Source organism: Haemorhous mexicanus, chromosome 20 (assembly GCF_027477595.1).
Source record: "Haemorhous mexicanus isolate bHaeMex1 chromosome 20, bHaeMex1.pri, whole genome shotgun sequence".
Classification (NCBI taxonomy): domain Eukaryota; kingdom Metazoa; phylum Chordata; class Aves; order Passeriformes; family Fringillidae; genus Haemorhous; species Haemorhous mexicanus.
In genome coordinates, this window is record NC_082360.1 from 11,796,228 (window position 1) to 11,811,274 (window position 15,047).

The following is a 15,047-nucleotide window of genomic DNA, read 5'->3' on the forward strand; positions in this document are numbered from 1 at the left end:
GCAGGTCAGGGGGCAATAGGGCCAGGCAGGGATGGGGCAGGCAGGGATGGGGTTGGCTTGGGGCCCCTGGGCCCAGGCAGGGCTGGGACTGGCAGCTTCCCCTAAGACTGCATGTGCAGAGGGCTGAGGGCAGTGCAGGGGTGGGATGGCAGTGTCAGGAGGTCAGGGTGTGGGGTCGGCACAGCCCCTGGCTGAGCAGGATTTTCACTCTGGACCACCCCAGGTGCTGGGGAACCCGTGCTGGCAGGATGTCAGCCCCACAGGAGGACGAGAGGTTGGTCCTCCTCGAGAGCCTGGCCACGGCACTGCTGCGTGTCCGGCCGGACAAGTGGGCCAAGTTTGCAGCCAGCGAGGAGACTTCAGTCATGCTGGACAAGTTCTTCAAGCAGCCAGAAATGCTGGAGCTGGTGCTGGGGCTGAACCCTGCTGGGCAGCTCCTGCCCACTACCTGTTTCCCACCTGCCCTAAAGGGCAAGGGACTCTACTGCGTGAAGAAGAAGGGGGAGAACATCACCGGGGAGAACTGTCGGAGTGCGCTGCTGGTGGGAGACATCGGCCCCTCACCCGTGGAGCAGCTCATCACCGTGCTGCTGGAGGTGGGTTGCCTGTGCAGGCACAGGCTTGGGGTGAGCAGGGTGAGTGCAGCTCCCTGGGTACACTGCTGTGCTGGGATCCCCACTGTGGGCTGCTCTAGCCAAATTTCCCGGTGGGCTCCAAAATAAGCTAAAATTCACAGAAGAAAACTTGTGCCAGGTCCTCGCCCTGACCTGGCGGTGGCTCCCATCCTGTGTTGAACAAGCCCCACAAGGACAAGAGCTGGGTGAAGGTCACCAACCTGGTTTGCTTCTGGCCCCTACTGGATCACTTCCTCCCTGCAGTTTTAGAAACTCGTAATAATGCCCAGTTACCTTTACCCTGCAGCTGGGAAATGTTTGAGTGGATTTCCCTCAAACTTCCCATAAATATTCCTGCTGCCAGTCCAGAGCACCCAAAAGCTGCGTCAGCTCCAGGAGCCCCCACTATTCCCCCTCATTGCTGGGGGCTTTTGCTCATGTGCCAGCCCCTGATTCTGCCAGATGCATTTGCTGTGCCACTTCTAGCCCTTCCCACGCCATGAGAGCTGGAAACCAGAGCAAAGGGCCTTCTGGTCACACTGATAAATACCAGCAAAACCCATCTGTGGCCAACAGAGCCATGGTTGCACTGGGACTGCTTCAGTGGGCAGCGACAGGGAAATGCCCAGTGCCCTGTGTACAGGAGGTCATGACCAAGTGCCTGACCCAGCCCTGTCTTGCAGGTTGTGTCCCCTATGCTCCTGAGCCAGGATGAGGGGGTGGGCTGGCCCAGGATTGTGGTGGAGGACATCGTGCGCCACACTCAGCAGCTGCAGAACAAGATGTTCATGATGACTGGGAAGATCCAGGGAAAGCCACTGCTCCCACTGCCCGAGCACCTGGTCAGCTGGGAGGACTCCGGCGCCGCCCTGGACTGGTGGGTGGCACCACCTGGTGCCAGAAAAGCCTGGCAGGGGCCCAGGACAGCATAAATCACTTGGGGAGGGATGGGAGCTGGGTCACTGGCTGGGTCCCTGCACAGCCCTGGGCACAGCCATCCCCTGCAGCAGAGAGGGTTTGAGGGGCTCATGCCAGGCATCTGCCCTGGCAGAGACGGCCACAAGCAGGAGTGATGGGCTTCCCTAGGGCTGTTTGGAGTTTCCCTGGGGCAGTTCAGGCCTCCCAAGGGGCATAACCCATCTGCCTTTCAGCCTGGCAGGGCCTGTGGATGGTAGAGTGCTGCACTCCATCGAGACTGTGGTCATCGAGTGGTTCCAGCAGGTTGAAGAGATCTTTGGCCAGGACCCCGCGCAGCAACTGCAGGAGGGGCTGCACCCCCTGCCCAGGGTCGAGTTTGATTTCTGGCAGACCAGGGTGACCAGCTTGGAGTGCATCAGTGAGCAGGTACTGCCTCACCCCTGGTGGCCACATGGCCTCGTGCTGGGCCGCCCGTGCTGATCCTGGCACCTCTTCCCCCAGCTGCACTCACCCCAGGTGACAGTGCTGGCCAAGTTCCTGGAGAAGGCTGACAGCTGCTACTGGCCATCGCTGCAGAACATGTTCAGGGCCGTCAGCGGGGGTGAGGTCCCGTGACAGGGTGGTGGCTGCCTCCAACAAGGTGTCCTCATCCCATCCCAACACGGGCTTTCTCCCTGTCCTAGGTCTGGAGGAAGCCAATGATGTCAACCTCCACCTGCAGCCGCTGCAGGGGCTGCTGGAGGAGATGGAGCAAACGGAATACGCTGAGGTAACTGATGTGCAGCAAAATAACCAGGCGCAGCCTGGTGGCCTCATCTGGGCAGCAGCAGAGCCCCAGAGGCTTTGGGGGGACACTTCCCCCCCACTGACGAGGCTCTGCTCCCACAGCTGCGGCCCTTCGTGCCCAAGGTGCTCTGCACCATCTGCCTGCTCCGGGCTCACTGTGTGCACTTCCACTCGCCTGCCCACATAGCCCGTATCCTGCAGGAGACCTGCAACTTCTTCATCAGCCTGGTACAGACCCTGGCCAGCACTGACCCACCCCTGTCCCCTCCAGTTGCCTCTCTGGGGCAGATGTGGAGAGTCCAGTCATGGTGATGTGGAGACACCCCAGACAAGAGCCCCCCGTAGGGCTGGGGGGAGGCACAGGCTGCAGGCAACCACCAGCAAGTCTGTGGGGGTGAAAGGGGCAGGAGGAGCCTCCACGTCCTCCTGACAACCTGCTTGTGTCTGTCCCAGACCAATAAATTCCTGAACCCAGAGGATATGCTGAAGGGGCTGCAAGGAGAGCCCCAGGAAACCCTGGAGGGACTCAAACAAGCCATCTCCACCACAGAGAAGTTCTTCCAGTCCTACAGCACTTACTGCAGTGACCTAATGACCACATTCTTCCCGGTGGGTGCAGGGATGGTGCAGGACCTCTGACCACCTGCACACCAGCACCAGGCTGACAGCCCCTCTCCCCTCCCAGGAGCAGGAAGAGCTCTGGGAGTTTCCCCCCCCACAGATCTTTGGGAGGATGGATGCCTACTTGCACAGGCTCAAGGCCATCAAGGTGAGAGCACAGCCCTTCAGGGCACAGTCAGGCCTCCCCTGCCCTGGGGATCCTGGGGAGGCTGTGCCACAGGGGGGGCTCAGCTGCAGCCTGGGGCGAGCTGGGGCTGCTGGCACAGTGGGACATCACTGGGAGTCCAGTGCCACCATTCCCAGTGTGGGTTCCCCCAGCCCCGAGCCCCCACGGCAGGATGGGCACACCCTAGCCAGGCCACCCCTGTGTGGCTGCTCCTCAGGACTGCTGAGTTGGCAGGAGCAGCTCCGACACCTGCAGCCTGGGACAGGGGAAGCCAGGTAAAAGGGGGTTTATGCTTGCCAGGAGCTGTTCCAGGTAGCCATCGACTTCCAGAGGCTGGAGAAGACGGTGCTGGGAGGGGTGCGAGGAAACTTCCTTGGGACCTGGGTGTTGAGGATCTCTGAGGAGATCTGTGAAGCCACCAAGGCTTTTGCTGAGTGCAAATATGATCCCTTGGATCCCGATGAAGAGGTGAGCAGGCGCTGGAGTGGAAATGTAAGGGGTGCTGGAAGGGAGGTGTTAACATTGCTAAGTGAAAAGAGAAAAATCTCTTGTGAGATCGTGCTGCAGAGACACATGGGACTGGCCCACAGCAGCACAGGGCTGGCTCTGGAGCACATCATGGGGCTCTGGACCCTCTGGGTTCAGCAAATCCTTCCTGAAGGATTTGAGAAGGAGGCACAGGGGCTGTGCCACTGTAAACCATTTTGCTCTCAATGGCAGGAATGGAACACAGACTTTGCAGAGTTCCAGAAGAAGGTTGAGGATGCAAACAAGCAGCTGGCTGCCATCTTCTGCCAGGGCTTTGACGACTGTAACCGCCTGACAGCTGCCATGAAGGTACCTGCCCAGCCCAGCACGGGCACGCAGCTCCCACGGGGCCCGGGGAGGGTCTCACCCATCCTGGGACTGCTCCTGGGTGCAGGAACCTGTGCCTGCCTCTCTCCTGCAGCTGGTGCACATGTTTGCCACCGTGCTGGAGCGGCCCCTGATCAAAGCTGAGGCTGCCCCCTGCTACCTGGCCCTGCTGGGAATGTTCGAGGCGGAGCTGGAGAGCGTGAAGATGCTGTATGACACCCGGTTCGTGTCCCCACCGCCCCCCGGCGGGGGACCGGCCATCCACAAGAACATGCCGCCGGTGGCCGGGCAGCTGAAGTGGGCTCTGGAGCTGCAGCAGCGCCTGGAGGGGCCACGCAAGGACTTGCTGGCCATGAAGCACCCGTAGGTGCAGGTCCCCTGTCCCGCGGGGACACAGGGCAGCAGTGGGGCGGCACCCAGCCTGGAGGGGTCCCCTCCCACGCCCTGCTGCTTTCAGCAGCTTTATCGTGGCTCTGACAGAGCCATGGTGGGCGCTGAGGCTGAGCTGGTGTCCGGGAAGTACGAGGAGATGATGGGGCTGCTGCAGCGCTACAGCAAGAGGATCTACGAGGAATGGGCGAGCGGGCCCGGCGAGGACTGCCACTTCAGCCTGGAGCAGCCCCTGCTCCAGAGGGACCCCGAGTCCGGCTTCCTCAGCGTGAACTTCAGCAAAGAGGTGGGTGCTGGCACGGGCAGCGCCTCCCGGGCTGCCCCCGCCGCGCCGGGCGCCGCTAACGAGCCCTCCCGGCCGCGGTGTCTCGCAGCTCTCGGCCGTCCTGCGGGAGGTGAAGTACCTGCACATCCAGCAGCAGGAGGACATCCCCAGCAATGCTGAGAGCCTCTTTGCCCAAAATGAGACTTTCCAAACGATAGGGGACAACCTGGCGCTCATCGTGGGCTGGTACAATGAGGCAGGTTCTGAAGGGGAGACAACCCAGCTGCTGTTCCAGGCTGAAAGGGGCTGGGGAGGTTTGGGTACCACTGGCACAGCACTGGCACCTCAGGTCCCTGCCCATCCTGAGGCTAAGCCAGGCCGTGGCTGCTGCTGTCCACCACTGTGTTGGTGGGATGGGGACTCTGTTCCTCCGTGCTCACCTGTGGGTGTGCTGGCCCAGGTGAAGCACTCACCTGTGAATGTATTGGCTCAGGTGAAGCAGCAGCTGATGCCAGTGGAGCAGCCATTGCTGGCAAAGGAGCGGGAGGCCCTGGACGTCCGTCTGGCCAGTGCTGAGAAGTCTCTGTTCTGGAGCCATGAAGGTACAAACCCCCACCTTGGCCATCCAAGGCTGGCGATCCTCCTTGTGCATTTTGGGGATCCCTGGTCCCCAGCACCAACCGTCCTCCCACTGCCCTGGGAGTGTCTCCACAATGTGCTCGTGCGCCCGTTTCCCTCCCAGGTGTCATGGAATACATCCAGGAGATGAGGGAGACCCTGCACGACCTGCAGAGACGAGTCCAGACAGCGAAGCTGAACCTGCAGAGCATCACCCAGCTGATGGATGTAATGTTTGCTGGCACTTCACGAGCATCTTTCTGGGACACATCTAGCCGGGACTGGCCTTTCCCTGGCTCAGCAGAGCAGCCCTGTTCTCTCCTCCCTGCAGGTCTGTTCAGCCACTCCCTTGTTTGGAAGAAAGGACAACAAGGAAACCGCGCTCCTGGACCTCGAAGGCAAAGAAAATGCCATCGCTCAGCGCCGCGCTGTCATCGAGAGCACGGGCGAGAAGATCCAGGGCATGGTGAAGGTGGGACATGGCCCTGGAGCACTGCATGGCTCACAGGAGCGGGAGGAAGGGCTTGGAGCCGCATCAGGAGCCGATGCCTTTGCTAGATGTTCACTCCTGGCTGCTTTTCTCGTGGCAGGAGAACGCAGAGATGTTTAAGGCCGACGTGTCCTCGCGGATATGGCAGAGCTATGTGGCACACATCGACAAAATCGTGTTGGATGGGCTCTGCAGGCTCGTTCACAAATCCCTGCAGCTGCTGCTCACCAACATGGACCCCGAGGTAGGCGCCGGAGTTGTGGCAGTGGGTGTCCCGGTGCTGGGCTCGGGCTGTCCCCGCGCTCACTGCCACTTTGGTCAGTGGCCAAACGTGGCTGTCCCTGCGCTCCCCGCAGCTTGCAGGGCTGTGGGCTGTGGGACACGCAGCCCCACAGCAGGCCCTGACCCGTTTCAGGCCCAGGTGTCCCCGCTGTTCGAGGTGCACATGGAGCTGTCCGAGGGCCGGGTGCAGTACCAGCCCTCCCTGGAGGTGGGGGCCGGCGACAGCTTCTTGGTGCTGGTGGAGGGGCTGCTCGGGGACACGGAGGGGGTGGCAGCCTCCATGCCACGGCTGCTGGAGGGGGCGGTCAGTTACAAGGTGAGTCCATCGCAGGCAGCAGCTCCCAGCTCAGCAGGAAGGGGGCGAGGGTGGCTGCGTCCCCAGCTCGTCCCTGAGCTCTGCCCGTCCCTTCAGGCGGCGCTGGAGGAGCAGCCGGATCTCCTGAGGATGCAGGAGCAGCTGATGTCGCTGGTGGTCAGCACCATGGCAGAAGGTGAAGAATTCGGTGCCAGCTTTGAGGAGCACTCCCACCTGTGGAAGGAGACCCCCGAGGAGTTCCTGCAGCGCTTCCTCACCTTGGACAGCGTCTCTGGAGAGGGCGAGGCAGAGCCCCCCCCAGACAAGCCCTTGGCCCCCGGGATCCCACCCCTCTCACTCTTTCAACAGGAGGTGTGGGATGGGTGCCTTGAGATGTGCTGGGTGCTTGGGTGCCCTAGAGGACACTGGGTGCCCAGAGAGGTGCCAGCCACAGACTGTGACCCGTTCTTGTCCCCAGATCAACGTGCTCGAGGCGCTGCATGAAGAGGTGCTGGAGTTTGAGGAAACCAGGGTGTTTGGGGGGTGGCTGCAGAGCGACTGCCGTCCCTTCAAGAAGGCGCTGCTGGGTGCCATCAAGGGCCACAGCATGGTGCTCCGGCAGTACCTCGCCCACCACGTCACCAGCAGGTAAGGCCTGGCCAGCCCTGGCACAGGGACAGGCTGCTCCCACTGACTGAAGCCCAGCTAAGCTGTGGCACAGGCACCGCTGTGTGCCAGGGCAGGGCTGACCCAGGGAGACAGCCCCGGAAGTGCAGCTTCCAGGTGAAGGTTCCAGGCACCTTTGGGCATGAGTTTCTGGGGGGTCATGGCCTGCAGAGTGAGCCCCAAGCCCCAGGGACACCTGGTGAGCATCACTGTCCTCTCAGTCTCGAGGAGTTGCAGAATTTCATCAAAGAGTCCACTGCCGGCTTGAGTAAACCTCTGGAGGAGGGAGACTATGAAGGACTGGTGGAGATGATGGGACACCTGGCGAGGGTCAGGGAGAGGCAGGAGGCGACTGACATGATGTTTGAGCCCTTGAAGGAGACGGTTGCGCTGCTCAAGACTTACGGGGACAAGATGCCGGAGGAGATCCACCTGCTGCTCCAGGTGGGCTGCTTAGGGTGTGGGGGGCTGGGCAGGGGCTTACTGGGGCCAGGCTGGTGACCCCACGTGGTGTCCTCTGCAGAAGCTGCCCGAGAGCTGGGACAACAACAAGAAGCTGTGCCTGCGGGTGGCGGACAGCGCGGCGCCCCTGCAAGCGGCCGAGGCCGCCATCATCCGCAGCAAGTGCCAGGACTTTGAGGTGCCTGCCAGGGCGGGGAGGCAGCTCCTGGGCAGCTTTGGGAAGGCTCTGCTGCTCCTCCCAACTGCCAGATCCTGGCTGCCCTCATGAGCCCCATGCTCCCACACAGGTCCAGCAGCTCGCCTTCCGGGAGAGTTTCCAGGGAAATGCCCCTTTCTCGTACACAGAACCAGAGCCCTACAAGTCACTTAACAGGGTAAGGAAGGGGAGTACACCAGGGCCACTGCTGTCCCCACTGGCACTGCCTGGCCACCCCTGACACTGAGCCTGGGGAGGAGCAGCTGCTCCAGGTCTGGCTCCAGCTCCCAGGCTGGTAGGGAGGGTCTGGACCTGCAGCACGAATGGAGCCCCTGCTGGAAAAGAGACATGTCCCTGGCACACAGTCCCTGGCTGACACCTTTTCCTTTCCTCCATCCAGCAAAATAAGGGCATTGCGGCCTTGGAGAAGGAAATGGAAGCCCTGGCCATCTCAGCTGCGCTGTTTGAGGTGTCGGTCCCAGAGTACAAACAGCTCAAAATGTGTCGCAAGGAGCTGCGCCTGCTGAAGGACCTCTGGGACATGGTCAACCTGGTATGTGCTGTGCTCTGGGAGCCGGGCACAGTGCCCAACGCTGCCTCCGGGCAAGGGCTGACAGCAGGCTGCTCGTGGCTGCCATGGGCACCCAGAGCAGGCACCTGGTGCCAGCTGGCCATTGCCAGCCAAAGGTGCAGAGCTTTGCTGCTTCCCAGAGAGCTCATTGCCATCAGAGGGAGATGAGACATGGGGCAGGCTGTTACACTTAGAGCAGGTCTGGAGTGTGCATGAGTGGGGCCCCGGTGGGTACACAGGGCGTGCAGGCACTGGGTATGCTGCTCCTCTTCCTGGGCAGGAATGCTCCTGCTAATCCCACGTTGTGGAACTGTATCCTGGGTCCAGGTGAACATGAGCATCGCCAGCTGGAAGACGACCAAGTGGGCAGAGCTTAACGTTGAGGATATGGATATTGAGTGCAAGAAATTTGCTAAAGACATCCGGAGTTTGGATAAGGAGGTGAAGAGCTGGAACGCGTTCACGGGGCTGGACAGCAACATGAAGAACATGATTACATCCCTGCGCGCCGTGAGCGAGCTGCAGAACCCAGCCATCAGGGACCGGCACTGGCAGGAGCTTGTGCAGACAGCCAAGGTGCTCCCGAGTCCTCTGCCCATCCCTGGCCCAGGAGCCTCCAGGCCCCGGCCCTGGAGGTTCCCAAGATCCACATCCAGCAAGGGAAGGGGGCCATTGGGTTTAAATCTGACCACGTGCAAATATTTGTGTGGGGTCTCTAAATGTGGGTGTTAGTGAGCTCGTCTGGGTGAGCCGCTGGACTGGCTCTCTGGGGAGGGGAGCCCATGGCCCAACCCCGCCGGTTCTGCTCCAGGTGGAATTCACCATGTCCGAGAACACCACCCTGGCGGATCTGCTGCAGCTCAACCTACACAAGTTTGAGGAGGAGGTTCGCGGCATTGTGGACAAAGCGACAAAGGAGGCTGGGATGGAGAAGGTAAACGGGGCTCAGCTCCTCCCCTGCTTTGCTAGACCCCTGTGCCAGCGTGACTCCGTGGCTGCCAGGCCTTGTGTTCCTGGAGCTGGAGTCCACAGGGAGCACACAGAGCTCGTGGAGCCCATGCCTGGAGCCACCACTCCTCCGTCCCCCTGCTTCCCCACAGGGGCTGGGCCCACCCCACGGCACCAAGCTCAGCCTCCTCCCCAACCACAGGTGCTGAATGCCCTGGACACTACCTGGGCAGCCATGGAGTTTGAGTATGAGCCCCATGGCAGGACCCAGCTCCCACTGCTCAAGGTGGATGAGGTGCTCATTGAGACACTAGAGGACAACCAAATGCAGCTGCAGAACGTGTTGGCATCCAAGTACCGAGCCTTCTTCCTTCAGAGGGCACAGGACTGGCAGCAGAAGCTGTCAACCACCGACACTGTGATCAACATCTGGCTTGAGGTACAGAGGAAGTGGAGTCACCTGGAAACAATCTTCATAGCATCTGAAGACACACGAAGTCAACTGCCAGAGGAGTCAAAGAAATTTGACACCATTGATGAGGATTTCCGAGTATGAAGCCCATTCCCCCTCTCCTTTTCCCTGCAGCTCTCTGCCACTTTGGGGTGGCTGAAGTGTTTTTCCTCTTCAGGATCTAATGGCTGATGCAGTACAAACTCCCAATGTGATTGAATGCACCAACAAGCCTGGGCTGCACACCAAGCTGGAAGCGCTGGAGGACAGGTAAGGATCCAGTGATCCTGGAGAAGCATTTGGGAGGCCAAAGGAAGGGGTTGGTTCTCCAAAGCGTCAGCAGGACAAGGACTGAGCAAGGGGTAAAGCCGCTGTATGGGGGTTAATGCAGGTTTTTCTGTTTCCTGCCAGGCTGGCGGTCTGTGAGAAGGCCTTGGCTGAATACCTGGAGACCAAAAGACTGGCTTTTCCCCGGTTCTATTTCGTCTCCTCTGCGGACCTACTGGATATTTTATCCAAGGGGACCGAGCCCCTTGAGGTGTGGGCTGTGTATGAGCGTGGGGCTGAGTCCCGTGCCATTTCCCTACACTTGTTTTAGCAGTTTTAGAATGTTTTTGACTCCTGTGGGCAGACCACCATCCCTGATCTGCCTTCCTGGGGGTGCAGTGCCCAGGGAGCACTCAGGGCTAGATCCAATTGCTGATCAGCCCTCTGCAGGTGACGGGGTCCTGACAGTGGCTGTGCCTCTGCTCTCAGGTGTCCCGGCACTTGACGAAGCTGTTTGACAGTTTGGCCAAGCTGAAGTTCCAGGAAGACTCAGACAAAAAGCCTCGGAAGGTGGCCCAGGGGATGTTCAGCCGGGACGGGGAGTACATGGACTTCGATGCAGACTGTGACCTGTCTGGCCAGGTCAGCTGAGCTTCGTGGAGGCTGGCGTGGGGGGCAGGCTGAGGATGGGGACGAGCCTTTTGCTGGTTGTGCTCTAACAGTCTGGCAGGAGTATAAAAATGCAACTAGAAAGATTTTTGGTCAAAAGCCCTAGAATTGGCACCTGCATTGTAGGTACAGAGCAGCACAGTGGTGTGAACCTGCTCAGCCTGACCATCCCTCGAGGGTTGCAGGGTGCTTACCCCTGGGCTATTTGCCCTCAGACCACCCCCCATCACATCCCGTGGGGTGTGCTCTGCGGGACTGGCACCGGACTCTCTCTGCAGGGCATTGCTGCGTGCAGGGAGAGGTTTGCGCAGCACGGCTGGGCTGGAGCCCCTCGCTCAGCTCTGCTGGTGTGGCCCTGCAGGTGGAGGTGTGGCTGAACCGGCTGCTGGAGCGCATGCGCTCCACTCTGCGAAACCTCATGCCCCAGGCCCTGGGCACCTACGAGGACAAGCCACGGGAGGAGTGGGTGTTCGACTACCCAGCCCAGGTGGGTGCTGCTGCATGGGGCCAGGCTGAGCCAGCTCTGAGAGGGACAGGCAGAGGGGCAGAGAGCCCGGGAGGCACAGGTGCCTACCCTGAGCCACAGCAGGTTCCTCTTCATGGCCGTGTTGTCCCCGTGGTTTGCTGCAGATCGCTCTCACGTGCACCCAGATCGCCTGGACCACAGAGGTTGGACTTGCCTTTGCGAGTCTGGAGAAAGGTTACGAGAATGCCCTGAAGGATTATAACAAAAAGCAGGTTGGCATCTTCTGCACCCGACCTAGAGCCAGCCCCAGCCTCTCTGCCAGGCCAGGGGTCATTGAGAGGTGGGCAAACGAGGGCATAATCTCTATGCCCAATGTTTCTGTCCTTCCCCAGATCGCTCGGCTGAATGCTCTGATTTCCCTGCTGCTTGGGAACCTGAGCGCTGGAGACAGAATGAAGATCATGACAATCTGTACTATTGATGTCCATGCGAGGGATGTTGTGGGCAAAATGATCCAAACAAAGGTATTTGTTACCAGAGGGAATTTTTGGTGCAGCATCCCTCAGAACTCTGGAGCACAGGTTTCCCACCATTCCACTGCGTTCAGGCTGGGCACCTCTGTTGGTGGGTGTGGACTGGGCTGGGCCGTGAGGAGGGATGGTCCCCACCCAGTCCGGCACAGCCCTGGGACCCCTTTGCCCACTGTCCCAGCGCTGGGAGGCGGCGAGCAGCCCCGAGGCAGGGTGTGTGGCTGTCCCAGCGGGCGGGGGCGGGCAGTGGCAGTGCCCGCCCGCCTCGGCAGCCGGCTGCTCCGCAGGTGGAGAACTCGCAGGCGTTTGCCTGGCAGTCCCAGCTGCGGCACCGCTGGGATGACGGGGAGAAGCACTGCTTCGCCAACATCTGCGACGCTCAGCTGCAGTACGCCTACGAGTACCTGGGGAACACGCCCCGGCTGGTCATCACCCCCCTGACCGACAGGTGAGGCTTGGCTCCCCCTGCCCCTGCCCTGGTGCCAGGCCCCGCTCAGCCCCGGCCCTCCCTGCACAGGTGCTACATCACCCTGACACAGTCCCTGCACCTCTACATGGGGGGCGCCCCCGCTGGCCCTGCGGGCACCGGGAAGACAGAGACCACCAAGGACCTGGGCCGGGCCGTGGGCATGATGGTCTACGTGTTCAACTGCTCCGAGCAGATGGACTACAAGGTAGGGCACGGGGCAGCGGGAGGGTGGCACCGAGCTGAGAACCACGGGGTGTCCGAGACAAGGGATCCTGTCTTTGGGTCTGTGGGAGCCCAGGGGACCCCCGGCAGAGGGGTTTTATCCCTGTGGGGAATTTCCCTAGGGAAGAGCCCAGTCCGTAAGGCACGAGCAGCTCTCAGCTCTCGAGTTTTGTCACCAAATCCCCCATTGCAGCTGCCATGAGGGATCATAGTGCCTGAGCCCTGTCCCTCTGCTGTGTTTCTCTCCAGTCCTGTGGGAACATCTACAAAGGACTTGCCCAGACAGGTGCCTGGGGCTGCTTTGACGAGTTCAATCGCATTTTGGTGGAGGTCCTGTCTGTCATTGCGGTGCAGGTGCGTGCTGTCCCCACAACACAGTGGCACTGGGTGCCAGAGAGACTTCCCAGCTCACGTCCTGGATGCTGCCCCAGTTAAACCTGACTCGCAGGACAGTGTGACACTGTTCTCTCCACTCTGTCCTCTTTGGACACAGGGTGGGGGGTGGAATCTCAGCAGTGCAGGGGATTTGGGCACAGTTAAACCTCACAGTCCAGCTGTGTCCATCCTGGTGACCTGTCACACCCCAGCTCTGCCATCACCCGGGACAGGGAGTTGGGGTGATTAGGAAGGAACTGGTTTAAGGCCAGATCTCCTGCTGCTGTGGCTTCAGCAAGACCTCATTATTCCTGCCAAAGCCAAACCCTCAGGCTCACCTAGGGGAGCAGTCAGGGACAGCCAGAGCACTGGGCAGGAAGCCAACACCTCTGCTCACCTGGCAGGTAAAATGTATTCAGGATGCAATCCGTGGTAGGAAGAAAACATTCAACTTCCTTGGTGAGACCATCTCGCTGGTGCCATCGGTGGGGATCTTCATCACCATGAACCCTGGCTACGCTGGGCGCACAGAGCTGCCCGAGAACCTGAAAGCTCTGTTCAGGTGGGTCCCTCCATGCTGGCACGCCTGTGCCACACCCGTAGCACCCTGAGCCAAGGGTGGTGGCCCTCGTGTGAGGGAGCCCTTGGCACCACGGGACAGTCCTGTCACTCCCCAGAGGTGGCCAGGTGGGGTGAGCTGGGCTGCTCAGCAAGGGGACAGCATGCTCAGGTGGGTTGCCACCCTCAGCTCAAATCCAATAGAGAGTTGACCAAAAGGTGGTGAAGCACTGGAAGGGGAGGCACAGAGGTGCTGTGGGACCCCTGTCCTTGGTGAAACTCAGCCGGTGACTGCAGAAGGGCTGGTGTGCCCCAGTCTGGTGGGACATGAGCCCCGCTTGGAAGGAGTCTGGGCAGGAGACCCCAGCAGGTGTAACTGCAGCAGCTCACTGTTCATCGCACTGGAAACTTGGGGGCAAACCCTGGGAGCTGTGGGAGGGCAAGGACGTGGTAAGCAGCCCTGGCAACAGCAGCTGCTCCTCTCTAGACCCTGCGCTATGGTGGTTCCTGATTTTGAACTGATCTGCGAAATCATGCTTGTGGCAGAGGGATTTCTCGATGCCAGGCTCCTGGCAAGAAAGTTCATCACTCTCTACACGCTCTGCAAAGAGCTGCTGTCAAAACAGGTAATACACAATATTACACAGGCTGGGAGAGGAAAGAGCCCGTTTGATCCTCAAAGCTGACACACTGTGGTGGGATTGCTGGTGGTGACACACAGAATGACAGTTCTGCACAGCTCAGGTCTATGGCTGGACACGATCCACTTCTACCAGGTGCATCATATGGCACCTTCCTGCCTTCAGGATGGAATCAAGAAGCCCAAAAATAGAATAGCATGGAATTAGAATTAGAATTAGGCTGGTTGAGGCGAGAGCATTCAGATATTCATCTCAAGAGAGGTGATTTACACTATAAACATGCCTCCAAGAAGGAAGTCAGATTCCCAGTTCCAGACCACCCCCAAGACTGCCAGAGGCTTCTCCTGTAGATAAGCTCGGTTTAGGTCCAGCTCAGTAAGTGCCATGTGGATCACCTGGCTGATGGACAGTGTTTTCCTCTGCAGTGCTGTTTGAAGCAGTTCTCTCTCACCAAAGTGAAATGGTGATTCTCTGCTTCCTGTCACAGGACCACTACGACTGGGGGCTGCGGGCCATCAAGTCCGTGCTGGTGGTGGCAGGCTCCTTAAAGAGGGGGGACCCCGGCTCTGCAGAGGACCAGGTCCTGATGAGAGCTTTGCGAGACTTCAATATCCCCAAGATTGTGACAGATGACTTGCCTGTGTTCTTGGGGCTGATTGGAGACCTGTTTCCAGCACTGGACGTTCCCAGGAAGAGGGACCTCAACTTTGAGAAGGTGCAAGCCCAAGCACGGCACCATTGCCAGAGGTGTCCTGGTCCTGGCAGGATCCAGAGGCTGATGGTCCATTCAGCGCTTCTGGGCGCAGCCAGCTCATCTCCAGGGCCTCTCCAAGGCTGCTGGTGGTCAGTGCCTGCTCTCCCTCCCAGGTCATCCGTGAGTCCGTGCTGGAGCTGAAGCTGCAGGCGGAGGAGAACTTTGTGCTGAAGGTGGTACAGCTGGAGGAGCTGCTCCAAGTGCGACACTCCGTCTTTGTCGTTGGCAACGCCGGCTGCGGCAAGTCCCAGGTAGGGCCGAACCATCCTGAGGACATGGGGCCCCCCTGGCCTCGGCCAAGCATATCCCATGGCCTCCCACGGCTTCTTGGTGAGGGCCGTGCAGCCCCCAGCCCTGCCAGAGCAGTGTTTGGGCAGGGGACAGCAGCGCAGCCACGGCCGTACCAGGCCCGCAGGCACCGTGTGTCAGCCCCTGCAGGGGAGCAGGTTTGGGATCTCAGCTCAGGGCTGTCCTGAGAGAGACACCCCCAGGCAGAGCAGAG

General features: G+C 60.2%; 1 protein-coding gene across 1 annotated transcript in view; it reads left to right on the top strand.

Moving 5' to 3' along the window:
- Positions 1-248: 248 nt before the first annotated feature.
- DNAH17 (dynein axonemal heavy chain 17) overlaps positions 249-15,047 on the top strand; it is a 32,027-nt gene continuing 17,228 nt past the window's right edge. Inside the window, exons 1-39 of the mRNA XM_059864094.1 lie at positions 249-596; positions 1,298-1,491; positions 1,766-1,958; positions 2,034-2,133; positions 2,216-2,301; positions 2,421-2,546; positions 2,772-2,927; positions 3,004-3,087; positions 3,388-3,573; positions 3,826-3,942; positions 4,055-4,323; positions 4,441-4,636; positions 4,725-4,871; positions 5,109-5,217; positions 5,358-5,461; positions 5,565-5,705; positions 5,824-5,967; positions 6,139-6,672; positions 6,779-6,948; positions 7,188-7,410; positions 7,490-7,606; positions 7,716-7,802; positions 8,025-8,177; positions 8,523-8,771; positions 9,007-9,129; positions 9,346-9,693; positions 9,773-9,864; positions 10,006-10,132; positions 10,351-10,503; positions 10,892-11,017; positions 11,161-11,268; positions 11,389-11,520; positions 11,814-11,974; positions 12,044-12,200; positions 12,467-12,571; positions 12,997-13,154; positions 13,638-13,776; positions 14,279-14,506; positions 14,659-14,796. Of these exons, the coding sequence (XP_059720077.1) occupies positions 249-596; positions 1,298-1,491; positions 1,766-1,958; positions 2,034-2,133; positions 2,216-2,301; positions 2,421-2,546; positions 2,772-2,927; positions 3,004-3,087; positions 3,388-3,573; positions 3,826-3,942; positions 4,055-4,323; positions 4,441-4,636; positions 4,725-4,871; positions 5,109-5,217; positions 5,358-5,461; positions 5,565-5,705; positions 5,824-5,967; positions 6,139-6,672; positions 6,779-6,948; positions 7,188-7,410; positions 7,490-7,606; positions 7,716-7,802; positions 8,025-8,177; positions 8,523-8,771; positions 9,007-9,129; positions 9,346-9,693; positions 9,773-9,864; positions 10,006-10,132; positions 10,351-10,503; positions 10,892-11,017; positions 11,161-11,268; positions 11,389-11,520; positions 11,814-11,974; positions 12,044-12,200; positions 12,467-12,571; positions 12,997-13,154; positions 13,638-13,776; positions 14,279-14,506; positions 14,659-14,796 (6,528 nt within the window). The remainder of the gene's footprint in view (positions 597-1,297; positions 1,492-1,765; positions 1,959-2,033; positions 2,134-2,215; positions 2,302-2,420; positions 2,547-2,771; positions 2,928-3,003; positions 3,088-3,387; positions 3,574-3,825; positions 3,943-4,054; positions 4,324-4,440; positions 4,637-4,724; positions 4,872-5,108; positions 5,218-5,357; positions 5,462-5,564; positions 5,706-5,823; positions 5,968-6,138; positions 6,673-6,778; positions 6,949-7,187; positions 7,411-7,489; positions 7,607-7,715; positions 7,803-8,024; positions 8,178-8,522; positions 8,772-9,006; positions 9,130-9,345; positions 9,694-9,772; positions 9,865-10,005; positions 10,133-10,350; positions 10,504-10,891; positions 11,018-11,160; positions 11,269-11,388; positions 11,521-11,813; positions 11,975-12,043; positions 12,201-12,466; positions 12,572-12,996; positions 13,155-13,637; positions 13,777-14,278; positions 14,507-14,658; positions 14,797-15,047) is intronic.